At 37.4% G+C, this 27,474-nt stretch overlaps 1 protein-coding gene across 1 annotated transcript; it reads right to left on the bottom strand.

Moving 5' to 3' along the window:
• Window positions 1-20,468: 20,468 nt before the first annotated feature.
• Window positions 20,469-24,623, bottom strand: LOC124509184 (E3 ubiquitin-protein ligase RLIM-like). The gene is made up of 2 exons (XM_047075751.1): window positions 24,377-24,623; window positions 20,469-22,123 (listed from the first exon to the last, which is right to left on the bottom strand). The coding sequence occupies exons 1-2, from the start codon at window positions 24,621-24,623 to the stop codon at window positions 20,469-20,471; spliced, it is 1,902 nt and encodes a 633-aa protein (XP_046931707.1).
• Between the last annotated feature and the right edge of the window lie 2,851 nt (window positions 24,624-27,474).

Genomic DNA, 27,474 nt, shown 5'->3' with positions numbered 1-27,474 from the left:
CACAGAGTGAGAGACAAATAGAGAGCAAGCATCTATTTTATTGCTTTTATGTCCTTATTCAGAAGACCATGAGAAGACCGTGTTTTCTTCAGCCCTCAATCAGTCCAAAGTACCAGGCTTCAGGTTATCTGCTGAAGAATTTAGTACTTAATCACATTTAATCAGCCAATGAATTAATCATAGGTCTATTGAGTGCTCACTAAATGCAAGGGGATTTTGATACACCTTCTGGGCGGAATATTAAATTTTCATATTTAAGTTTTTTTCTTCTTTCTATTATCTTGCATTCATTATTCAAAATTTGATCCTCTTAGTATTACTTATACTTTGAGTTAGCCCTATTTCAAATTTTCTTCACTTTTCTTTCCCACATCTAACCTACTTGTTTGTAATTTTTCTCTTTGTCACTTTCTTTACATAAATCCATTTTGTAAAAGTTTTGTCAGGAAGCCAAGTGGAATTTAGAATTCTAGGGGTCTATTTCAAAATTATTATAATTAATATATTGATATTTTTACTATAGTTTCTTGAGCTTGTGCCATGTGCCAGATACTAAAAAGTGCTTTCAATATATTAGCTCATATAAGCTCCATAAGAAAAATCTATCATCAGAGCAAGTGGGTGGCTCATTCAGTTAAGCATCTGACTCTTGGTTTCAGCTTAGGTCATGATCTCATAGGTTCATGGGATTGAGCCCCAGGTTGGGTTCTATGCTGAAAGCATGGAGTCTGCTTGGGATTCTCTCTCTCCCTCTCTCTCTTCCCCTCCCCTGCTTGATCCCTATTTTTTCTCTCTCACAAAATAAAATAAAAGCAGAGCTATTTTTATTTTACCATAAATATATTTCTCTGGATCTTTACTCATCAACTTAATAAATAGTCTGCATGTCATTTTGTGTAAAGCAATGTATAAGTCACTGTATAAAGCAATGTATAAGTCACTGTTTTTCAACAGTGACTAGCCTCATGATCTTTTTCTTAATAAGGACAACAAATAAGCAAAAAACCCCAATTATAATAGCAGGTAATAAGTACAATGGTAGAGATATGCTTGGCATCTCATACAATAAGGATAGGGATGTCAGGAGAATGTTTTAGAGAAAGTAATATGCATTCTTTCTTGAAAGATGAATTAACCAGGGGCGCCTGGGTGGCGCAGTCGGTTAAGCGTCCGACTTCAGCCAGGTCACGATCTCGCGGTCCGTGAGTTCGAGCCCCGCGTCAGGCTCTGGGCTGATGGCTCAGAGCCTGGAGCCTGTTTCCGATTCTGTGTCTCCCTGTCTCTCTGCCCCTCCCCCGTTCATGCTCTGTCTCTCTCTGTCCCAAAAATAAATAAACGTTGAAAAAAATTAAAAAAAAAAAAGAAAGATGAATTAACCAGATAGACATGGTTGCTATGGATATGGCCATGGGGAGAGTATCCTAGGTGAATGGAAAAGAATGTTAAAGGTCCTGGAGACATAGAATATATGATAATTTTAGGAAATTCAGAGAAAGTCAAGGAAAGAACAGAAAACACCATATCTTGTGAGCTAGCTAACAGCAGTTTCTTTTCCCCTCCTTCTCTAACTTTATTGAGGTGTAATTGACAAAAACATTATGTAAATTTAAGGTGTACAATGTGATGATTTATATATATTTTGTGAAAGGATCACCACAGTAAGTTAGTTAATGAGTTTCTGAAGTTGTACAGCCTTCATACATATCCAAGTTCTATCTGTTGTTATCAGTTATTGAATCTTTTTGTGCCTCAAATTTATATCTACATAATTGAGGTAATTATAATACTTCCCTTATAAAGTTTTGTTACGGATTAAATGAGTTAATAGCTACAGAGTTTTTTTTTGCAATAGCCTCTGTTATGTAGCAAATGCTATATGACTGTTGACTCCTATTATGCTCTACCAAAGAGACTGAAGGGATATGTTCAGATTTTTATTTTACAGGATCTCTGTGGAATAACCAAAAATAATAGACAGTGAGATTCATAACTGCCCTCAATGAGACCAGACCAGTATAGTAGTAGGTTAGGAATGTTGTACATACCAATGAAGATGGTAGATGTGTGTATGGGGAAGAGGGAATGGGTATAGTTTGGGCCTAAGGACAGTTATTATATGGAGAAGGAAAATATGTGCTGAAAAACTGGCTGTATTTTGGTTCCTTTTATAATAATAAGAAAAAAAAGAGTAGGAAAATATTTTTCATTTGAACATTTTGATTTTATTTGCCCATGGTTCATAGTGATAGAGCTATTTGGTAAGCAGTTGAAAATGTATGTCTGAAAATGTATTTGGTAAATGTTTTTTGAAGTATGGTTTACAGAAAAAAAATGGATGAATCATAAAGTGCAGCACAGGTTAATGAATTTTCACAAATGAACTAGTCATCACTGTATTGTAATCTGCAGATAACTCAGTTTAATGGATGAAACATATTCTGAAACATTAAAGGTTAGAGAAACATTTATTAAGATGCCATTTTTCCCCTTACAGCTTCTCAGCTTATTTTCTCCCAAACTCTTCAATAGAACTCCAACCCCCTTTACAATCCTCTTCTTTTTACTTTTTAAAAAATGTTTATTTATTTTTGATAGAGAGAAACAGAGTGCAAGTGGGGGAGGAACAGAGAGAGTGGGGGACACAAAATCTGAAGCAGTCTCCAGGCTCTGAGCTGTCAGCACAGAGTGAGCCCAACACAGGGCTTGAACCCAGGAACTGTGAGATCATGATCTGAGCCGAAGTCGGAGGCTCAACCTACTGAGCCACGCAGACATCCTATTTACAATCCTCTTTTAAAACTCTACCAAAATATCTATATTCTACTTCCTTTTTTCCTAATTTAATGTCCCACAAAACTTAAAGAACTAGGCTGTGAGTGTACAAAGTCTTTCAGAAAATGAATATCATCGAAAACACTAATAAAGAATAATCAGAACCTCTTTAATAGGAAGAGAGAAGAGAAAAGGATGGGAATGCTCACAGAACAGTATTTCTTTTTCAAATTTGCACATATTTAAAAAAGCTTTGAGAAGGAATCTCTACAGCAGGAAAAAGATATTTAAGGGACATCTGGAGAGGAGTCACAGACTTCAAGGGGAAAGAAATTTCAGGGAAATGGAGATGCCCCTCTTTATAGTAGGTTTCAGAGGTAATGTACGATGATCTTCAAAAAGTTTAAATTGGATTTGACAAATTGGATGTTTTTGGTGATTTGAGTGATCGCTTTTGTTAGTGGCATGATCATAGAAAAAGCTAAATTCCAGTGGGTTGGGCGATAAATGGGGCTTAAGAAGTAGAGGTATAGAATTTAGATAACTTTTCAAAAGAAATTAAGGTATGAGGACCTTAAATAGTAAGATTGCTGGTGTGGTGATAGTGGTTATGATGGGGGAGATGCTGAATAAATAGGGAGTTGCTTTTGAAGATTTGAGTGGTTTAAATGAATATTTTCTTAAATGCTGAGGGGGAAAGAATCAACAGAGGGTGAGAAGATAATGATATATATAAATCATTGCTTGAAGAAGTGAGAACATATGGAATCCAGAACACAGAAGGAACGACTGTCATAGTCATGAGAAAGAATGCTTTCTTCACTGGGACAGGAAGGAGAAGTGGGTGTGACTGCAGACATATTAGGGAGACACACTAATGACACAGTAGTCATTACAGAGGTGAGCAATGCCTCTAGATGTTTCTTGCTGGAAAACCATCTGTTTGAAATCAAGTATATTGCTTCCATGAGAAATAATTCAAGGCCACTCACTAACCCTTTACCTTGCTTACTTTTAGAAGTTGATGATGGATTAAAATTGTAGTTTATCAGAGCGGTTCTTTCACATTTATTCACATGGCGAGAACATTAAGCAAACCAATGACCTACTCTGTTACGTAAGGCCTATTTTTTTTCTGTCTTTTCTTGCTACTCAGCTAGAATGTATAAAGTAAGGAGGCTTGAGTTTGGACATGTGCCATATCACCTACATTTCTGCTTACCTGTTCTCCCCTGGTTGCTTCCTCTTGTTAACTCCTATTGTCAGGACCAGGCAAAAAGAATGTCCCTTCTTCAAAGAGATTTTCTAACCTGGAAACTAAATCATGACTAGTGTTACATATAGTTGTCTTAGAATAGGCCATTTTTAAATGTCAAATAATTATCAATATTTATGATTGCATGTTGTTAGTATTGTTATTGTTTCAGTGTTGCTTTCCCACAGGCTATAAATTTTGGAAAGATAGGTACAGAGTATATTTTATGTAAGAATACATGTTTAGCTTATAGCATATAATTGGTCACATTTTAAACTTTCAGTAAAATGTGTGTTGAATAAATTAGAGAAGGGTTACAAAGAGTATGGTCTGCTTTGACATGAAGCTATTTAAGCCTACTTTAGGAAAAATGGAACATGTTTTCATGCGGTCCATTTTAGTTTACCAGACCTCACTGCACTGGTAAATGGGGCCAGGAATTCAAGTTGATAGTAAGTTTTACTATAACTTTAAGTTCCCATGGTTTGTTTTACATTTATCTCTTTAGAGCATGTGTTTCCTCTTGCCTCCCAAAAATATATATGGCTGTGGTCCCACAGCAGGAATAAGATGATTTTGATTCCTCTTTTTGTAATTCTACCAACAAGCACTGCAATATCAGTGTACCTTATAAAACATTTGGGAGAAGGGGTAAGTGATCATTGATGATCTGGTTGGCATAAGGTAAAAAACACTCATTAAACTTTAGGAGGACATTGGCAATGTGTGGGAAGTTTAAATGACTTTGATAAGTTCCTAGGTTTTATTCTGTTCAATTGGATACTCTCAGCATTTCCCAATGTCATTTGTTTTTGTACTCTAACTTGATTTACTGTTTCTTAGTTGAAAAGAATGTGTAGGGGAACACACTTTATTCAGATGGCCAAAGTGTGTCTCTTTGGCATGTGGATTATTTTAGGATAATTACTTTTAAGAAACAAAAGACTCAAGAAGTTTTTCTTTTTTTGCCTCTCCCATAATTACCTAAAAGGATTTACATAAAGGATCTGTTACAAGAAGGGAGCTGTTACCATAAGTAACTATAGTATAATACAAGCTAGCTGTAGTTAAAGAGGGAGGAACAGAGCAAGGCCTGTTTGATCAAAGTCTGCTCTGTGTTCCTTGTTTCTGTATGGTCCAACAAACATTTGTTTACCAAAAATTTACTCTTTCTATTCTTCCTGTGAATTGCCTTCCTTCCTTTTGAAGCTCCAGACTTAGTTCAGAATGACCTATGTACTCCGGAATGACCCTATGTACCTCATTTTTCCTTTATTTGAAATTTCTCGTGTTTATGTAGATTCCCTGTATGCATGTAATTAAATGTGATTTTCTGGGGTGCCTGAGTGGCTCATTTGGTTGAGCTCAGGTCATGATCTCTCTGTTTATGGTTTCAAGCCCCTGTAGGGCTCTGTGCTGACAAATCAGAGCCTGGAGCCTGCTTCAGATTCTGTGTCTACCTCTCTCTCTCTCTGCCCCTTCCCCACTCATGCTCTGTTTCTCAAAAATAAATAAACATTAAAACAAACAAACAAATAAATAAACCTAAAAAAATTAAATGTGATTTTCTCCTGTTAATCTGTTTCATGTCAGTTTAGTTCTTTTTTTTTTTTTTTAATTTTTTTTCAACGTTTATTTATTTTTGGGACAGAGAGAGACAGAGCATGAACGGGGGAGGGGCAGAGAGAGAGGGAGACACAGAATCGGAAACAGGCTCCAGGCTCTGAGCCATCAGCCCAGAGCCCGACGCGGGGCTCGAACTCACAGACCGCGAGATCGTGACCTGGCTGAAGTCGGACGCTTAACCGACTGCGCCACCCAGGTGCCCCTCAGTTTAGTTCTTAAAATCAGCCAAAAGAACCTTGAAGGGCAGAGAAAAATTTTTTCCTATGCAACAAATGCAAGCATCTGATTGCAGACAGCCTAGCCAGCTGAACACCAGACCAACAAGAAAAGAAATGAGAAACAGATTAAAATTAATTTTGGATGTCTAGAAACATCATTAGTGAGTAGGCACAAAGGCAAATGATTTTTTTTTAATTAATTCAGGAGTGCTAGACTGAAGAAAAACACAGAAGACTTTTTTATTTGTTTCTTTTTGTATTCAAAACTTTCATAGCAGTGCAAGTTAACCTCAAAAATAAGTAACTTGGTTTAGAGGCATCAGCCCTGCTAGAATTAAGTCTAAAGTTACTGCGAATCTTATAATAAAATTATACTGTGTGTGTGTTTTTAAGGCCTTCCCCTTTTTGAATAAGGAGTAACTCAGAAGGCGAGGCAAGATTTATTTATGTAAAAAAATTATTTCAAGCATACAGTGATTATTTTAAATCTTTGAGTGTCTATACAACAACAGCAGCTTCTTAAATCCTAATTTACCTCACATGCTGCAAAACCATGGAGATCAATAAGAAAATAAGATCATATAAAATTTACACCAACAGCATAACTAGAAGTTAAAGAATACTATAACTTGAGTTTACATCATATAGGAAAACCCCTGAAACCAACACAACTGGGCTTTGGAGCCCAGGCTGAAGAGGCGATTCAGATGAGACTACTTGAAAATCATGAGTATGCAGCAGGATAATACTGGTGACAGAACACAGATACATTTCTTTGGAAAATGAGGTCTTCACTGTGAATAGGAAAATACTAAAAATAGGTATTAAACCAAAAGGATCAGAATACTGGCTAATGAGAATCCAAAGGAAGGGACCTAGAAGTGCGGGACCTGCAGTGACAGTCATAGGAAGAAGGTACCGCTTCTGGGGAGAAAGGAAGCAACTTGTAAAGGAGTAAGTATCCCCCAGAATTTTAAAAATGAAGGGAAATAATAAAGCAAATAGAGGGGATTAGAGGTCCTACACGAGCAAAATAATAATGCAGAATCCAAATATGTGATCCTCCCTTAATTGTGTCGATCATTAAAGAAACTACCCTTCACTATAGCAGTTATATTCTACCTCTAGAAAATAATTAGAACAGAAGAGTTATAAATGATCATAGAGTTTTGACATGTTGATAAGCCAGTCTCAAAGAGCATAAATAACACTGAGATCTTGATTTCTAGAAGTCATTTCTCGCTATATGGCTGATTATAGGAAAGGCCAGAGATAGTACAACTTGAACCAGAAAGGAAGGAAGTGTTCAAATGACAAATGAAACCCTCTGAAGAGTATTCAGGAGCTACCTTGAAGGTGGGTCCAATGGATAAATTTGGTACAATATGACCATTACAGAGAATAATGGCAGTAATGTATTATAATACGTTCAATATAATAAATATTTATGAATAAGAGTAAAGAAATATTCATAATTATTTTGAAAAGAGAAGAGATAGAAAAAATAGAAAATGATATCTTAAAAAGTAGAAAATTAGATTATACCAAATGATCGCAGCAAATTAATGTAGAAAGAATTTCATAATTAGAAACTATTTTGTAACCCCTGATGTAGTAATATATTCAGATAGGGATCAATAGCTGAAACCATATGGTAAAAAACTGAAGAGAACAGGATATTCACCATCCCTAAGATTACTTATTAATTACAAATGGAAAATATGCCTTTACAACAAGATTGCTGGTCACATCATAAATCACTAATAGCGTTATGACCTGACACTATGTGCCCATTGATGAGATGCAGAGGAAGTTATACATCACCTAAGTGGTATCGTTGCCAGAAACATTTTATCTGAATCTAAACATGGCAATATATTCAGATGAATATTGAATGTGTAATATGTTGAAGAACAACTGGCTTTGACTCTGCAAAGGATTTAGTTCCATTAAAAGTAGAGCAGATCAACTCTTTTAGATCATGGTAAACTAAAGGACCATGATAGCAAAATATTTGGTTGAATTGGATTGAATTCTAGGGAAAAAAACAACAGCTAAAAAGTGCTCTTAGGGGAAAATAAGGAATAATTTAGTATTGTAAGGGAGGAAATATAGTTTTTCCTGTACCCTTCCAGGTTCTTGGCTGAGTCCCCCTACTGTGATGAAAGAAAAAAAAAGGACGTTAGAGTGGGAGAGAGCCAAAGCATAAGAGACTGTTAAAAACTGAGAACAAACTGAGGGTTGATGGGGGGTGGGAGGGAGGGGCGGGTGGGTGATGGGTATTGAGGAGGGCACCTTTTGGGATGAGCAGTTGGTGTTGTATGGAAACCAATTTGTCAATAAACTTCATATAAAAAAAAAAAAGAAAGAAAGATTAACAGGGGAAACACAAAGAGAAGTTTAACAGCATGTATATCTCCTCTGTTAAGTGTGGTAATGGTGATACAGGTTTCCATAATACAGTGAGAGGCATAATGAAGCATTTAGAGGTAAAATATGACATCCTTATGCTAATTTCAGGTTGTTTGATGAAAGAGGTTTGTGTGGGCATGTGTCTGTGGAGACAAAGTGATGCAACTGGCATGTGATACATTAATAATTAGTGTATTTATTCATTATACTGGCCTTCCAACTTTTCTTTGGGTTTGAAACTTTTGCCCCAAAAATGTGAAAAATAAAATATAAAGACTTGGTTTAAATGCTTATAGACATTGTTGACTGTATGTATATTTACAAAGCATTATAGAGTTTAAAAATTTTATCTCTTTTCCATAAATAATTGTATACTGAAGATCCATGGAGCATCAATTTGAAGGTAACACTGTATTCATGAATTCCAAGAGTGTCGTGTATAGTTAGGAATATAGGCTGTTCTCAAGGAAATTTCCATTGACTCAGAGGATATTCTGATATCAGCTGTCAGTTCTTCCCTTGTATCCACAAAATAAGTGTATGGAAATCATAGTTAACTATTTTTGAAGAGGAAAAATTTTCACTTCTTTTAGGTCCTTTGGCTGCTCTAATAATCAAATTAGCATAAGACAGATTAACGAACAACAAATTTAATTATATATATATGGGGGCCTACAGAAGAATATGAGGTCTAAGGACAAGCTGTACAGTTGAGGCTTATATGCCATCTTGAGCTAAGGAATGGGACAGAGGCCTGGGGCTTCAAAGGGAAGGAGAGTGATTCATAGGAAGATAAGAAGATCAGATGTTTGGTACTTAGATGTTTGCCCTGCAAATAGATCATTCAGATAAAAAAGTTATCTTTTATCTTTTAGTAATAGCTCTCTTTTTTCACCAGGCCCCCTATCTGAGTTCTTTTAGGTAGCTTAGGGGAGAGGTAAATTTTTTTCTTGAGTCTGCTGAGTCTGCTGGGTCTTGAATGCCTTCAGCTCAAAATAGTCCATATGTCAAAGTGGCACATTTTGGGGTAGACTTGTTCTGAACCCCTGTACTATGATAGAAAGTTTGGGGGCACCTGGGTGGCTCAGTTGGTTAAGCAACTGACTTTGGCTCAGGTCATGATCTCACGGTTTTTGAGTTTGAGCCCTGCATCAGGGCTCTGTGTGGACAGCTCAAAGCCTGGAGCCTACCTCAGATTGGATAATGTTAGATTTTATTCAATCTGACAGTAACATTGGCTTTAATATTCTGTGTTTATATCTGTGAAATATTGAGGTTTATAAATAAAATGTATTACTTTTAGAAATCACAACCAAATCAGATGTACACAAGAGAATGAAATGAGTATTAAATGATATGGTTAGAATGATTCTAGCAAAACCTAGTAACTGGAAAGAAAAAAAAATTCAATGAAAACTATTATGTTGTAATTTCAATTTCATTGCTAACACATGTATTTCCTGCTTTTCTGTGAAAAAGAAGTTAAAATGTCCATTATTCTTTTTTGGCCTTGCACACTAGAAATCTATTTTTCTATCCCATTTAGTCACCTACTTTATAATAGTATCTCAAGTGCAATTCTAATAGAATTTATGCTGTCATAGCAAGTGTACATCTACTTTCATCTCTATTATAAATTATACTCTTATATTAATAGATTGCCTTTGCATGCTAGGTACTTACTAGTTTCCCACATAAGTTATATATAATTGTGCACCAGTAAATAGTTACTTTATTCATAAATGCTTTGCTCCTACCAGTGTTGTATGATGGCAATTTCACTATAGAAGTGTTTATTTGCAAAAATATATCTACAGGATTCATGTATAGGGGAGGAAAAAAGAATTTTCATTCTACCCTTCTAGGTTCTTTGGCTGGTCTAATAATAAAATTGACAAGACACATTAACAGGAGAAAAGCAAACAAAAGTTTAATAACATGTATACCTTTTGTATACATGGGAGAGACCAGGAAAACTAAGTCCCCAAAATGACCAAAACCATAACCTTAAGTACCACCTTCAGCTATAGACAGATGATGGTTGTGGTGGCAAGATACTTGGGAGATTTATAGAAAAGGCACAGTAAACAAGAGTAAGTTTGTTAAGGAGGTTTAAGTCCTTGTATTCTTCATTGATAGGAGTTTCTAGAGATAGAGTCATCCCCTTCCTGTTACAGCAAAGGAGATACCCTTACAAATGGAAATTTCCCTTATATGTGTAAATGTCTCTTACAAGGGTAATTTGTACTCCATTTTTAGAGTTTCTTTTGTGTCTGTAGTTTCTTAAAAATAATAGTTTATAATCATCAATGTGTCAAAGAGGCATAACTTGGGGTGGCAAAATTTGATCCCCTCAAATTTGTGCATATTGTTTTTCCATCTTTTACTTTTGAGGTACTCTGTAGAATATTACAGTTTATAGTGGTTCACTTATTAGAAGGAAAATATGCATTTATGTGAGAAGTTTATAAAATAATGATAATTGCTTTAGGTTGCAAAATACATTCATGTACATTATACATGTCAACAAATGTTTAATGTGCATTTAACTATGTTCCATATACAAGGTTATATACTAGAGAGAGATTAGAAGAAGGAGGAGGAAGAGAGGAGAAAGCATGACCCAAGACTCAAGGAATTAATAAAGGAGAGATCCATGACATTTTTTTTTAACTTTTACCAATTACAAATTATTTCAATCTTACAAAAAACAGCAAGGAATCACTAGTCTGTCTGATACCCAGATTCAAGATGTGATTTGAAAACAATTTTTTTAATGTTTATTTATTTTTGAGAGAGAGAGAGAGAGAGAGAGAGAAACACGAGTGGGGGAGGGGCAGAGAGCAAGGGAGACCGAATCCAAAGCAGGCTGCAGGCTCTGAGCTGTCAGCACAGAGCCTGAGGCATGAACTCTGAGATCATTACCTGAGCGAAAGTCAAAGGCTTAACCAACTGAGCCACTCAGGCACCCCAAGATGTGATTTTTTTAAATATTTTATTGTTATCTTTTTGTTTTAGAAATAAAATACTGGCAGTACACTGGAGAGCCCTAAAATTCCATGGCATTTCCCTTCCAGCTCAGAGTTACACACTGCTTAAAGTTCGACTATACTCTACATCCATATTTTTATGAATCTAGACATTTGTTTCCAGTTAGAAATAATATTCTAGTTTTGTGTATTTTGACTTTGCATAAAATGTGTATTTTTTTAATTTTAATTTTTCATTCAATGTTATGTTTTCCCCCTCAAGAGATTTTAAGGTTATATACTCAAATTCTCGATTTTTAATAGTTTAACTTTTAACATTCTTACTTGAATGATCACAGTCTTACATTTAAGATCTTTACCCCTGGGACACCTGGGTGGCTCAGTCAGTTAAGCATCTGACTTCAGCTTGGGTCATGATCTCAGGGCTTGTGAGCTCGATCCCCACATTAGGCTCTGCACTATCAGTACAGAATTCTTTGGATTTTCTGTTTCCCTCTCTTTCTGCCCCTCTCCCCCTATCTCTTTCTCTCTCTCTCTCTCTCAAAATAAATAAACATTAAAAAATAAATATCTCTACCCCTTCCAGAAGAAAATTCAGAAATTTCAAAGCATTTGCCCTGCTCATATATTATATTCCATGTAATGATTGTCTAGATTTTAATTGCACTTCATTTTTGACTCTGCCCCCAAAGTAGTCACATAATTACATGATGTTTAACAGTTAATTTTTCTTGGGTATATCTACATGTATATTAATTTCATTGCCTAGTATTATTCTTTAATCCCACTCCTTCATGTGGGGTTAATTTCCTTCAGTAAGAAAATCTATTCATTAGAAGTTCTCCCAGTGAGGGTATGTTGGTAGAAATCTCTATCTTTGTCTGAAAATGCCATTTTTTAATTATTTGTTAATATGGTTGGTGAGTATTGCATTCTAAGTTAAGAGTGATTTCCCCATTAGCACTTTAAGGGTAGTATTTTTCAGTTATCTTTTGGAGTCTATTGTTACGAATGGGAAGATTGCTACCAAAATAATTGTTCCTCTTACTTGGTATTCTTTCTTCCATATTGCTTTTTAGATTTTCCTCTTTGCCGTTAATACAGCTGTTTTTAGCCTTGCTTCCCCAGAAAGCAGAGCCTTAGGCCAGGGGTTTATGTGCTCTTATTTAATTAGAGAGTACAATGCAAGAGAACAGGGTTGTAGGGCAAAGGCAGAGAGAGAGAGGGTGATGCAATATGAGAATGCATGATCAAGCTGTAACTTGACCCTTAGAAATGCTATAATCTAGTTATCAAAGTCATAGGGAGGGAAGTGTGAAGAAAGGAGAAAGAATTCATCCATAGGGTCAGTAGGTAGAGGCACTGAGCAGGTTTCTTTGACTGTATCCTCATCTGCTGGAATGAGGAGAGAAGTGTGAAGTAGATTTAGTGGAATCATGAATAGCAAGACTGTCAGGTTGTACATGTATGTGATCTGCCACAGTTGCACATTCTGCAACTGTGTAAGTTGCAGGTGTAACTGTGTAAGGCTGAGGTGAGGTGTCTGATACAGATGTATAGTTGTATATTTGTTTTCATTTATTTTACTGATGGTTCCTGTACTTCTTCAACCTGAAGTTTTATTTTTTTTTTTCAACGTTTATTTATTTTTGGGACAGAGAGAGACAGAGCATGAACGGGGGAGGGGCAGAGAGAGAGGGAGACACAGAATCGGAAACAGGCTCCAGGCTCTGAGCCATCAGCCCAGAGCCCGACGCGGGGCTCGAACTCACGGACCACGAGATCGTGACCTGGCTGAAGTCGGACGCTTAACCGACTGCGCCACCCAGGCGCCCCCTGAAGTTTTATTTCTAACTTCATCTCTGAAAAATATTCACCAAGTATTTTTTATTTTTTTATTTTTATTTTTTTTAATATATGAAATTTATTGTCAAATTGGTTTCCATACAACACCCAGTGCTCATCCCAAAATCACTAAGTATTTTTTAAATAATTACTACATTTACTCTAGTCTCACCTTCTGTAAATATTATTCGATTTTTCCTATCACTAAAATCATATCAATGATTCATTGCTTAGAGGGTCTAGTTCAACTCTTCAGCAAGATTATAAAGGCCCTTGGTTAGCCCTTTGGCCTCATCTCTTCATATTTTGCTAATGTTTTAGTCTTCTTCCTTTTCTACCCCAGAGTATAATGATTCAGCCACAGTGTTCTGCTTACTGATCCCTGAATTTTCAGTGCTCTGTTATTCATCTCTACTCTTGGATACAGTGTTTATTTTGCTTAGAATAAAATTAATAATTAACACAATTTAATAATTCATTTCATTGGTTAATTACTACTAGTCCTACCAGGTACAACTTTAGGGAGTTTTGACTTATTAATGTGGACTGCTCCTTCTAGATCATTCCATTATGTCCTGTATCTGAAAAAGATTAGAGCATCCATATAAGAGTACCTATTACACAGAGTGTTAGCATATGTTTATTTATGTGCCTTTTTAAAAATTCAATGGATTTCTTTCTTTTTTTTTTTTTTTTTTTTTTTTTTTTTTTTTGAGAGAGAGAGAAAGGGAGCACAAGCAGGAGAGGGACAGAGGGAGAAGGAGAGAGAGAATCTTAAGCAGGCTCCACACCCAGTGCAGATCCCAACTCAAGCCTCAGTCTCATGAATCATGAGATCATGAAATCATGAGTTGAAATCAAGAGTCAGATGCTTAACAGACTGAACCACCCAGGTGCCCTCAGTACATGTCTTAGTGATAAATGCTGTGCTTCTTAACTGTAATCCAAGCATCCAGCATCAGGCCTGGCACATTCTGGATAAGTCTGTATGTGTTGAATGCATGAAATAATGATTTGGAGAAGGTCTGTCAGATATTATAATTTAACAAGCAAGAAATGATGTACAAATAGGTTAACTAAGTGAAAGAGGTCTAGGCTGAAATAGATCAAATCCAGGGTGCTGTGTAACAATATTAAAATAAGTTTTCTCTGAAGAATAAAGGGAAAAAAGTAAGTCTGGGATGCTGACATTGGCCAAAAAATCTGAAACTGAGCAACAATTTTCTTTGGTTGAATTGTTCATTTGGCATTCTTTCATTGAGTATATGCTGTATATACCCTCCCCCCCAGACACACACGTACACATACATATTGTTATGGAACTTGGTCTGGATCACCCGGCGGAAGAACCATGTAGCACTCAGAGATCTTGGAAGGCAGGAGGTATATTTCACACCAGCAAGCTCAGAGGAGATCACTTTCCAGAGGTCTGAGCCCCTAGCATTAAGCAGAGGGAGCAATTTATAGTCTGTTACTTACTCATTCTACATTAGTAGTAATTTGGCACACAAGCAAGCCAGGTAGGAGAAAGAACCTGGAAAGGGAGTCTTCAGCCTGGGACCAGAATTCCCCCATCAGTCCTGTTGGCAATCTTATAACAGATTTTTCCCTATTGATATTGAGTATATATATATATATATATATATATATATATATATATATATATACATAGACTCATACCATAACTGTTCTAGTCTTTAGAAATGTAGCAATGTAATAAAGAGAAAGCTCTTGTAGTAATTCTATTTTGGAGTAGGAGTAGGGAAGAAAACAAGTATAAGATAAATAAAAATATATATATTTTAGAGCTAAGTGCAGTAACAACAACAAAAAATATGCTTCCAGTATAGATGACAAGGCCAGGGTTGATAGATAGCTGTGTTGTGATGAGTGATGTCAGAATGGATAACCTAGAACCCAGAGTTGGTTGATAATTAGTGTCTGTCCTATATAAATGGTAGATTAGAGAAAAAGGAATTTCCTGAAAATGTTTTTCCAAGCACCCACATTTTTTCAGTGATGTTAAAGATGCTTGTTTAATGACAAAAAATTGAGAGTTTCAACCATCACACAAAGGGGGGTCTTTTATTATTTTACACAGTGAAAAAGCCCAAGTAAGATGGGAAAGAATTTTCAAATCTTAAAGTTGCAAAAATTATAGTTCAGATTTTCATTCAAGATTCTCATACAGGAAAACTTCTCACAGACAGATTATACATTTGCCTCCCATATAATGAAAAGATATAAAATGTTTGGTTAAGTATTGCAAAGATACTGAAAATGAGGAGACTGAGATCTCAAAGCAAGTAGATGACAGGTAATATTATTCAACAGAAGCTACATTTCTTTGTGAAATTTTCAGTACATGCAATGTTTCGATGTTCTTATGTGCTCAAAGTTGTTTGAACTTATGGAGGAATTTTTATACTTAATTCTTAATGGAAGCGTGAGAGCACAACTTATTTTTATGGTTAGCAAAAAAAAAAAAGATATACTTGATGTTGCTATCAAAGTCCTATCCATAGGCTATAACTGCTTTCAAAAATAATTTATTATTAGGATAAGGTTTACTTTTTTTAAGTAGGCCAGAATAAATAAATAAATATAAAACAATCTAGAAAGAAAATAATGGAAAAATTGTTAAGGAAATATTTATGCTCACACTCATAATTGATGCTATGGATTTAAACTGATAAATTATAATGTAAAAAACAGAGATCAGGTAGAGATTGGAAAATTCAGATGCAACTTTTTCCAACTTCTGATATTTGGCAGGGGAGATACAGAGGAATGTGGTTTGGGGGTGCAGTCTAAGACTCAGCAATTGCTTTGAGACAAAAATAAGTGGCTTCATAATTTGAAAGTCAGGGCATTAAATTGGGCATATGATATAAGCAGCATACACTGGTAAAGTGGGATTGGTTGATATGAAGTTAAAGTGTTAAGATATTGATGGTTGTTCAAACAGGAAGGATATTGTCTTCCTGAAGCTTCAATAGCAAGAAGTAGTTAGGGATTCCATTCTAGGGAAAAAATGGTGCCAAGAATTGTATTTTTTGCAGGACCAAGAATAAAGTTATAGTAGGCCTAGAAGTAAGACACTGAGCCATTTAGGACTCATAACATTTTTCTGGGCATAGAATGGATCCTAGAGAAGTTTGTTAGTTTTCTCTTGCTGCATAAGAAATCGGCACAGATGTAGTGACTTAAAACATCCCTTTATTAGTTCACAGGTCTCCAAGTTGGAATACTGGCATGGGGTGACTGGGTTCTCTGTTAAAGGTCTTAAATGCCTGAAATCAGTATTAAAAACCTTGTCAGATGATTCAAACATTGAATTCATGTTAGGATTGACATCATTCATCATTTCTCATGCAAGCTGTCATGTATCTTGTTCTTGGTATGAAAGGTGATATTTTGTCTGTTGAGCATTTTGGCTATTATGTTAGGATAATTTGGTTCCTGTTTAAAGTTTGTTTTTTTGTTTGTGTGGTTTAAATTTTAGCAGGTATTTTGTTTAGGTTTGGCACACAGTGCCTGTTCTACTTTTGTGGACTGTGGTTCCATGACAATCTAATTTTCAGAACCTTTGTGGTACTATTTTGGTCTATTTGATTTTTCTTGTGCAGTGGGGTAGTACTGGTCTGTTCTTGTGCTGCTTAAGGGGCAGAAAAAGCTTCCCAGGCCAGGGCACTTGGTACTTCTAGATGGGGGAAGGGAATCTCTTGGTCCTCCTGGATGAAGAGTACTTCCCAGGCCAGGCACTTGTAATGTCAGGATCTCCCCTGACTATAAGGGATGGTGAGTATTTACCAAGTTGAGAGTTTTTTGTGGTGGGCTCCCTGTTGCTGGTAGGTACAGGAAAGTTACCTGGTATCTCTGGATATGGGAGAGGAGTCTCAGTCCCAGCAAAGGAGGAGAGCATTTTCCAGGTGGGAGCTTTATATGGTGGGATCACTTTTGCTGGAACCCTTGGTCACCAGTATGTCTGGGTGGGGAAAGGGTACCTCAGGCCCAGTGGAGAAAGGGAGCACTTTTCCAGGTCTCTTATTATCAGCAGGGCTTTTAGTTGTTCTTCCTTACAGCTTCTGCAGAGCTTACCTCGTGTTTTCAGTGGGACTCCTATTTGATCTGGTGGAGAAAGAACCTGTCTGAGCCACTTTCTGTTACTGAGTTGGGAGTTAGGAAGTACTGAGCCTGAGTCACCTTTTTCTTTTGGGAGGGAGTCATAAGATGCACTGTCATGAAGTTGTTCATCCATTCGGAGGGTCCCTAGTCAATGCACTTTCTCCTTTAGAACTGTCAGAGTTCTCTTTTGGTTGTCACATATTATTTCTAGGATATATAGTTGTACCTATAGAGTGAGAGCAGGGAGAGTGATAGTATAAACCATCTTATCTGGACTGGAAGTCCTCTGACTTTAAGGGCTCATCTGATTAGGTCAGAATGTCCCAATTAACTGTGCCATATGTCATAACCTACTAATGGGAATGATATTCTAGCACATTCAAAGGTCTCATATTCCATGGCTACTGTAAAAGTCGTTGGGGGTAATTTTAGAATTCTACCACAGAAGGCATATATGAATGTACTAAAGCATTAAGTAGGCAGTTGTTATCCTCTGGAAGGTTGGCACATGTTAGGATATAAGAAGCCAAGCCCTGTTATAATTATTCTGCTCACTTTAAATGAAATAGATCTAGTATCAGAAATACTCAGTAACAGGGATACCTGGGTGGTTCAGTCAGTTGAGCGGTTGAGCATTGGACTTCAGCTCAGGTCATGATCTCGAGGTTTGTGAGTTCGAGCCCCTCCCCACCCCCATAGGGCTCACTGCTGTTAGACTGTCAGTGCAGAGCCCGCTTCAGATCCTCTGTCCCAGCTCTGTGCCCCTCCCCAGCGGTCTCCCCAAAATAAATAAATATTTTTTAAAAAAGAAATACTCAGTAACAATCAGAATATTCAAACAACTTTCAGAATTTAATGTGAGTTTCGGAGGTTCATTCAAGACTTCATTTCTGGAGGCCCCTGGGTGGCTCAGTCAGTTGAGTATCCGGCTTCAGCTCAAGTCATGATCTTACCATTTGTGAGTTTGAGGCCTGCATGGAGCTTGCTACTGTCAGCACAGAGCCTGCTTTGGATTCACTGCCCCCCACCACCTCTCAAAAATAAAACATTAAAAAAAAAGACTTTGTTTCTAGCCACACAAATATCTTCTGTGTGAAAAATATTCTAGCTCAAAGATATATCAAAAGACATCATCAGCACTCCCCATTTATATTTCATGTTTCTGTGTAATTACTGTGGCTGCCAACAATTCACACAGAAAATAAAACTTAGTGATGATACCGACTTTAAATTTTTAGAACAAGTTTATACTTAACATTGTCCATATTTATATCGGTTGCACATTCTACAATATTTATGACTATTGCTTTGGTTACAATACGATGTACTCTCACCTAAGCCAGGATTGAAAATTTTAAGCAAAATTTGCTGGTTTGGCCAATATACAAAACAACAACAACAATAACAACAACAGAACAGCCACCCCCCCTCCCCCGGAAAAAAATCTCCAGAGCTTCCAGGCTGAATTAAGAGAAAAAACCTTCACTATGTTTGGATTGGAAAGGAAGCATGACCTAAAATTGGATTTTAAAGTGTCATGGTTTTGGGATACTTTTATGGGGACAACTAGAATTGAATTAAGTAGGTGTGTTTTTGAACTTGGGTTTTACCTTTTTACCTTAAACCTTTCAGACTGCAACTTGGGAGGCTGTAAGCAGTAATTGGATGCTTTGGGTCACTCACATAAACATTGAGATATATAAACCATAAGACACTTTATAAGAATTAAGGATATGTTTTTAAAAAACATATATGAACTAAACATAAATAAAAAGAAATTGAAACCTGAATATATTTATATAGCAAAACTTGAAGAAATACCTATACTGGCTTCTTTGCTTAGTTTATAATCACAGCAAACCAAAGTGTGACGTGTTTAAAAGCAATGTAATTAATTTCTATGGGGTTGTCATCTCATCATCTCATCACTTCTAAAGATAAAATGTACTTGTTCTCTCCTTTATGGTGTCAGCTCTGAGTAGATGAAAGGAAAATTAAAAAAGGATTGTTAAAGAGCGAAGTCGAATAGCAAAATGGAGTTAGAGGCAAGAAAGCATGCAGAGTTTGAAGAGAATTGGGAATGCTGGTTGTGGTAGATGGTCTCTGATCTACTCTTTGGATCCACTGGCCATCCTTCTCTGCCCTGTTTTGTGATTCCAGGAGGCTGACCTTTATCAGCTTCATCAAACAGTCTCTCTTACGGTTGTCTTCAGGTTGGGTTTCGCTAATGTAAACTACCAACAGGATATTATAAATCAGCAAAGAAAGGGAAGGGTATTTGTATTTATTTCCATGACCCTTTACTCCAAGTTTTAGATTGGCACTGGCTGCCTTTTGTTCATCTAAGGTCACAGCTCTTGTTGGATGGCCTTTTTCTTCAACTACAGGACACTGTGTCTGGGTTGCAGGAACTACTACTTCTCTATGCCCCTTGAAGCCTAGTGGTGATAATACTGGCTTCTCACAGTTGCTAGCCTAGGGTACTTCAACATCTCTTGGTTTCCTTTCATTCTTTGTACACTTTTAGTAAATAGTCTCTTCACTAAATGCTATTCCATCACCATCTTCAAGTATGCCATCAATTTTTGCCCAGGACCTTAACTGATACGTTGGTAGTAGAAAATGGGAGAAACTTTAAGGTAGTATTAGCGAGTGATATGAACTGCTAGGAAGAGAGATAGAAGACAAAGTTTTTACAGCATTCTTTGAATAACATTAATTTTTTATGTGATTCTAATAAATTCTTAACTTCTTAATTATTTTGGTTGCATTCCTATTTCTTTGTATGCACATCTAAGATGAGACAGGGCTATGAGATGTCTGGGATTTACATGACTAGATAAGACTACTAGGATCCATCTGGGTTGATTATATCATATTAAGACATTTCTTTCATGGAATTGGGAACATTCCACCTGAGTGTACCTGTTAAGTTTCTTTTAAGATGAAGTGATCTACTATGGTGTGAAATTTGTTTTTGCTGTCGGATAGGATAATATTGCTTGTTTTTTAAAAATATTTCCTTTTATTCTGGAAGAAAAAGTGGACAAAGTCCAATCAGTCCTTCAAGAACCTATAATTCAGTTCTGATTGTTACATTTGGATCAAATTTTAGATTAGATTCATATTGCTGTATTTAAGCATCACTCCAGAAGTGGACATAAGCAGGTGACTACTGTTTGACCATCACTATAATACTTTATATAGCTGAGAATTCAGATCTCAATTAGAATTTTCTCTCTCAGCAGAACCTGCTACTTCCCTACGACAAATAGGACAGGTGGAGTTCTCTGACAGCCAGCGATCGATACAGTGGACATGAAATTCATGGGTGCAAGGTAGGATGCGAAGTTTGTTGCCTTCTGTGTACTCGGTGATGCAGATGGTACAGGCTTTTAATGCACCACCTTCACCAAAAGATCTTATAGCCAAGTTGTCAATCTGTGCTTTGGTAAGTCCTGTATGTTGGTCATGATCATCTTCATTTAAGAGGAAAAAATGGTCCAGATTAAGGGAGGTCCAAGAGTCACTGTCATCAAATATTATTGGGCTCATAGATCTATTTTCTCGCCTGGTTTCTGATGACGAGCCTGGTGGTAAGCTTATGTCATTACTGCCTTCAAAAATTACTGAGCTAATTTCTGAATATTCATCACTGGAGCTGGAACTGGAAATAGGAGTAGAATTGGAACTAGACAGGTAATTGGAGCCTGAACTAGAAATCAATGTAGAACTTGAATGGAAATCAGAACTAGGATTTGAATTGCAATCAGAATGAGTCCTAACATCAGATGCATCTCTTTCATTTTGTGACTCTTCCCTTTCCATGTTTGGACTTAGGGGTGAGACACTGTGTACTAAATCAGTGTCACTGGCCCTGAGGTTACCACTTAAGCCACTGGATCCTGTCACTGTCTGCCTTAATGTGCTCTGAATTGCAGGAGGTGGTATATCATTGAAACCAGTAGTTAAAATAATATGAAGAGAAGGAATTCTGGCATTCCTGACATAAGCTCTTGCATCTGCCTGCTCAGAATGTGGAAACATATCCCTGCGTCCTCCTTGTTCACTTTCTAAAGTGAGAGTGTTGTTTGGCGTCTCAGATGTTAACTGAATTCTGGTAGCTGTGCTGTCTCTTTGAGAGTCCGCCCTAGGATGAACTTGTCCTACTTCACAATCGAACTGTATGGTTGGATTTATCTGTCCCAGTCCCTGAGATTCACCATCATTGGTTGTGCCTGGAGAATTTTCTTCTTGAAGTGCACTGCTTGATCCAGAAGTTGCAGCAAGACCCCTATTTTGCAGCTCAAGTCCAGTTATTTGCTGTCTTGATGTTTCTTGGTGCTGAATCCTAGAAAATCTCTCAGTCTCATTTACCAGAGGCTGCTCAAAAGTTGGAGATGTTATACTATAATGAAGTCTTCGTAAAAGTTCACTCATTCTGTTTGGAGCCGGACTACTTTCAGTTCTTGCTCTGGTTCTCCGATGATCAGGGCTACTGCTTCTTTCTCTTCGCCGACCTCTGGTAACTGGGACTTGTATTAATGCTTCAGTTGTACTTTGTTCTGATCCAGGTGATCTTATAAATGTTGATTCAGATTGTGTGTTTTCTGCTTGACTTTGGCTGTTTTCCATGTTGTATGCTCTGGGAGATCTTGTAGATGCTACATATTCATTCTCTGGATTTGGGCTCCCATTATTAGGGTTAGAATTTACTTCTAAACTGAATGTGGAGTCATTACTGTCTGAATTAATCTGGATTATTTCTTCCCAAGATTGGTTTTCTCTTTGCCCACTTGTCACATATTCAGTTTGTCCAAAAGTGTTCATCCAGTCTAATAGATACTCACCACTATCACAGGAAGACTTTCCTCCACCTGTTAACAAAAAGAAGTGAGGGCATAAAGGAACTACCAAAAGTAGAACCATCATAGAATAGCACTCTGAAACTTTGTTGCAAAAACAAACAAAAAATTAGAACTTTAGTACTCAGATATTTTAAACAGATTTCACATATATAGAGTTAATATTTTGTAAACTACATTTTCTAGATTTACAAGAAGAGGCAGGAAAGTTTGAGTTCCTTCTGAAAAGAATTAATTGTAGATAAATTTAGAGAATCTTTTTTATGTTTTCAAAGGGAATCAGGAGCAAGTCTATTTTCAATATTTCACCATATACGCGGGCTTGTGTACTACTGTGGGAGGAAAGTCAAGAGACATTTTTTTACTCTATTGTCAAAACACGAATACAATTAAACAAGGTTAAGGTATAGTGCTAGTATTTTAGTCTGATTTACATTACTGCCTAATTCTCATGAGCCAAAATATTACTTTTTCTAGGCTCTTAAGTTGTTTTAAAATATAAGACGATTGTAGCCATTGCCCAAATTTAAATAAAGTCTATAAGGTTTTTTTTTTTAATTTTTTTTTCAACATTTTTTAAATTTATTTTTGGGACAGAGAGACAGAGCATGAACGGGGGAGGGGCAGAGAGAGAGGGAGACACAGAATCGGAAACAGGCTCCAGGCTCTGAGCCATCAGCCCAGAGCCTGACGCGGGGCTCGAACTCACGGACCGCGAGATCGTGACCTGGCTGAAGTCGGACGCTTAACCGACTGCGCCACCCAGGCGCCCCTTTTTTTTTTTTTTTTTTCAACGTTTATTTATTTTTGGGACAGAGAGAGACAGAGCATGAACAGGGGAGGGGCAGAGAGAGAGGGAGACACAGAATCGGAAACAGGCTCCAGGCTCTGAGCCATCAGCCCAGAGCCTGACGCGGGGCTCGAACTCACGGACCGCGAGATCGTGACCTGGCTGAAGTCGGATGCTTAACCCATGCGCCACCCAGGCGCCCCTAAAGTCTATAGGTTTAAAAGTATTTGAATACTTCTTTTAAAAAGGGTGGGGGGGGGGGGCGCCTGGGTGGCGCAGTCGGTTAAGCGTCTGACTTCAGCCAGGTCACGATCTCGCGGTCCGTGAGTTCGAGCCCCGCGTCGGGCTCTGGGCTGATGGCTCGGAGCCTGGAGCCTGTTTCCGATTCTGTGTCTCCCTCTCTCTTTGCCCCTCCCCCGTTCATGCTCTGTCTCTCTCTGTCCCAAAAATAAATAAACGTTGAAAAAAAAAATTAAAAAAAAAAAAAAAGGGTGGGGGGAGGACACCTCGGTGGCTCAATCGGTTAAGTGTCAGACTTTGGCTCATGTCATGATCTCTCAGTCCGTGAGTTCGAGCCCCGCGTCGGGCTCTGTGCTGACAGCTCAGAGCCTAGAGCCTGCTTCAGATTCTGTGTCTCCCTCTCTCTCTGCTCCTTCCCTGCACTCACACTATCTCAGTCTCTCAAAAATAAATATATTTTAGAAAATTTAAAAAAATAAAAATATTTGAATACTTCTTAATGTGACAGGATTTTGAATTGACATGAAATTGAAGGTCAGATCAAATGAATAACCTGAATCTAGCATAGTACATTTGAGGCCATATTTAAGAACCAAACTGTTATATATCCTCTTCATTAGACAGTAAAATTCTCTACTTCACACTAGGAGAAAAGCACCAGACCTGGGGTTAGAGCAGGATTTCTCAACCTTGGCACTGTTAACATTTTGGTGCTGGGCAACTCTTTGTTTTGGGGAGCTATCTTATACATTGTAAGATCCTTGGCGTCTGCCCAATATTTGCCAATAACACCCACTCATCATTTTTGACAACCAAAAATATCCCAAGACATTGTCAAACATTCCCTGGGGAATGGGGGAAAATTACCACCAGTTGAATAGCATATACAGTATTTTTTTGCTGGTGAAGAAGGCCATATAACAAAAATAACTCAGGAAGTGGGAGGAACTTTCAGTTGAGGTGGAAAACCAAGAAAATATCAATAGGCTATTTCACACTGTTTCCCAATTAAAGTAATCCAAATATGAACTGGGGAGAAAAAAAAACAAAAAACAAAAAAAAAAAAACCTATCTTTACATTTTCACTGAAAATCAAGTAAATACCAGTTCTCTTTGATGAGAAATTACTTAGCACCAAATTAACATGTGCCACTTCTGATTCCTCTTTGGCTAACACAATTATGAAGTTCCTTACCCATCCCGTTCTAGTCTCCCTCCCTAAAAGTGAAATATACCTGTATTTTCAAAATCCTCCGAGTTTTCCGGTGGGTTTTCTTTAATTTGTTGAAGTCTCTTCAACAACTCTTCTAGTGTACTTTCACCAGGGATGCCTAATAAATCGTTATCCCTCATAAGCTTGTAATCTTCTTCACTCAGGTTATTTACAAATTCATAGAAGTTTTCTTCCCGGACCAATCGGTCCATCTGACTTCTGCTCCGGGCCACGGATCCATCTTCTTCGTCAGAATCTGAATTTTCCATCTAGACAAACAAGTGGAAAAATATTTTTTATGACATGCTGTTGAAATACAATAACCAGATTTTAATTTATATATGAATATAACATATAAAATAAAATGACTGGATTATCTTTCTCTTTCCGTTGGAACGGCTTTCTCGTCAGCGCTCCTCCCTCACCGTAGTCCACCAGTGTCTTAGGAGTCAGTAGCCAACAACCACTTTATACCAGAATTTACTAGGCCGCGTTGCCTAGGCAGCCATTATATTCGCCATTATTACCAACTAGGGACCATAGCAACCTACTGTAGGGTAGGTTTCTTTTCATTTCGTTCAAACCCAGCACTATCCTACCTCCCTTTAGTCACACGAGCATCTTCTCAGGCGTTCAGGAGGCTTTACCAGGCTCTGATGTGCTCTAGCTATTTGTATGTTACATTAAAGAACCCAATGTAACTAGTTATGTTACATATGACTGACTACTGCAAAATGTCGTGCACGCGCGCATGCGCGCACAAGTCATTCCAGTTAAATGAAGCAATTCTCATTTTAAGGTGCCCATGGAAGTCTTTTTTATCCTCATGAAATCCTCAAATCATAGACACTAAGAAAGCCTACAATTTTTGATAATTTACCAGGGCCATGCCTGAATTTCATTAGTTGGGTCTTTTCCTTTTCACTCTTTTTTTTTAAAGTTATGTTTATTATTTTATTTTATTTTTTGTTTTATCATTTTTAATTATTTTTAAATATATTTTTTATCATATTTCACTCTTAATAGCCTCATCTTGAATTATCCACTCCCTCAGGCTTTTGTCAAAACAAACAAAAAGGGACATCTGGGTGGCTCAGTCTGTTAAGCCATCAACTCTTAATTTCAGTTCAGGTCATGATCTCACCATTCATGAGTTAGAGCCCTACATTGGGCTGTGAGCTGACAGCGTGGAGCCTACTTGGGATTCTCTGTCTCCCTCTCTCTCTGCCCCTCCTGTGCTCCCCCCCCCCAAAAAAAAAATAAATAAATGAACTTAAAAACAAACAAACAAGCAAAAACTTTGACAGGTTTTCTGGTCAATTCCTTAAGGAATTCTCCACAAAATCATAGTTTCATTTTTGTTCTCCTTTCTCATATTATAAATATTTACTTAAATCTATCCAGAGACAGAACAGGCACTTTTAAAACAGATCTAGAACAATTATTTGGCCTACTGTAATTGTGTACTGATACTGCTGATTTTGTTCTCTATATGTTAGTGCAGTTAGGATGGCATGGTGAGAATAATGCTCATCTGCAATGCTATCTGAAGGAGACCTCCAAGAGTTTTTGGACTCATGAATACTATCAGCCTCACTTAATTGTTTTGGAATCCTTCATTCAAGTTGTTCCTGTAAAGAAAAGATTTGGCGGGGCGCCTGGGTGGCGCAGTCGGTTAAGCATCCGACTTCAGCCAGGTCACGATCTCGCGGTCTGTGAGTTCGAGCCCCGCGTCGGGCTCTGGGCTGATGGCTCAGAGCCTGGAGCCTGTTTCGGATTCTGTGTCTCCCTCTCTCTCTGCCCCTCCCCCGTTCATGCTCTGTCTCTCTCTGTCCCAAAAATAAATAAAACGTTGAAAAAAAAAATTTTAATAAAAAAAAAAAAAAGAAAAGATTTGGCTATGGAATTTTAAACATTATTCAGTTGGACTTATTTAACAATTAATCTGTCCAACATAAACTGAATCAGTTAATGTCCACTAAAGATATGTCAAATATTGCAAAATAAAGTGCTTCTGAATAATTTATACTCCAGGTAATGGAAAATCACATAGAAACTGTGAAAATACAGTATATTATATGCTATAAGAGATTTATATCTGCACTATTGTGTAAGTACAAGAAACTGTGTGATGATTATTTAATCAGAGTTGGGAAATATTTCAGAGATACTACATTTAAATAAGGATCTTTAGATATAATTATAAGTTTCTACTGGTAGAAAGTGGCAGTTGGGCATATATTGGTGAAGAGTCTATGTCAGACTGAGGGAATAGACTTGAAAGACCTTGGCTTCTTTGGGGAACTGTGGCCACAATTTTGGAGTTGGGGGGGAAATGATGTGAAATTAATCACCGAAGGAATAATTCACATAGACTATAAATTGAATTTTGATTTTTTCCTATAAGAAATAGGGCACATGGAGTGCCTGGATGGCTCAGTCAGGTGAGTGACTGACTGTGGCACAGGCCATAATCTCATGGTTTGTGAGTTCAAACACCACATCTGGACTCTCTGCTGTCAGCACAGAGCCCACTTGGGATCCTCTGTCCTATCCTCTCTGCCCCTCCCCTGCTTGTGCGCTCTCTGTCTCAAATAAACATTTAAAAAAATGAAAGAGGGCACAGATTAAGATGTTCTATTTTTTTTTTTTTTTTTTTTTGGAGAACAGATGATGGATTTTGGTTTTGCCTGCTTAGTTTCCACTTAATGTACTTTTGATAATAGCACCTTGATTTTCTTGAGGGAAAAACCCATTCTTCAATCTTAGTCCAATTGGTGTAGGTTTAGCTGAAATCACTGCCATAGATAAAGGAAAAGACATGTGATGCAGCCATGTCTAATCAGCATATCTCAAATTGCTGGTTATGGTACCTGGTTTAAGCATGGGCATGTGACCAAAAGTGTATTTAAAAGTAAAATCTGTGGGGTGCCTGGGTGGCTCAGTCGCTTAAGCATCTGACTCAGGTCATGATCTCACAGTTTGTGAGTTTGAGCCCAGCGTCGGGCCCTGTGCTGACAACTCATAGCCTGGAGCCTGCTTTGGATTCTGTGTCTCCCTCTTTCTCTGCCCCTCCCCTGCTCATGCTCTGTTTCTCTCTCAAAAATAAATAAACATTAA

Source organism: Lynx rufus, unplaced genomic scaffold (assembly GCF_022079265.1).
Source record: "Lynx rufus isolate CCGP_SWC_20201006 ecotype Redwood Valley unplaced genomic scaffold, mLynRuf1.p SCAF_14, whole genome shotgun sequence".
Taxonomy (NCBI): domain Eukaryota; kingdom Metazoa; phylum Chordata; class Mammalia; order Carnivora; family Felidae; genus Lynx; species Lynx rufus.
The sequence above is the reverse complement of the archived record's forward strand: the minus strand, read 5'-3'. Positions and strand labels throughout refer to the sequence as shown.

Bases quoted from the DNA above. Each gene is read 5' to 3' on its own strand.
- LOC124509184 (XM_047075751.1), bottom strand. From the start codon at position 24,623: ATGGAAAATTCAGATTCTGACGAAGAAGATGGATCCGTGGCCCGGAGC. The intron at 22,124-24,376 runs GTATATTTCACT...TTTTGTTAACAG, and splicing joins GGAGGATTTTGAAAATACAG to GTGGAGGAAAGTCTTCCTGT.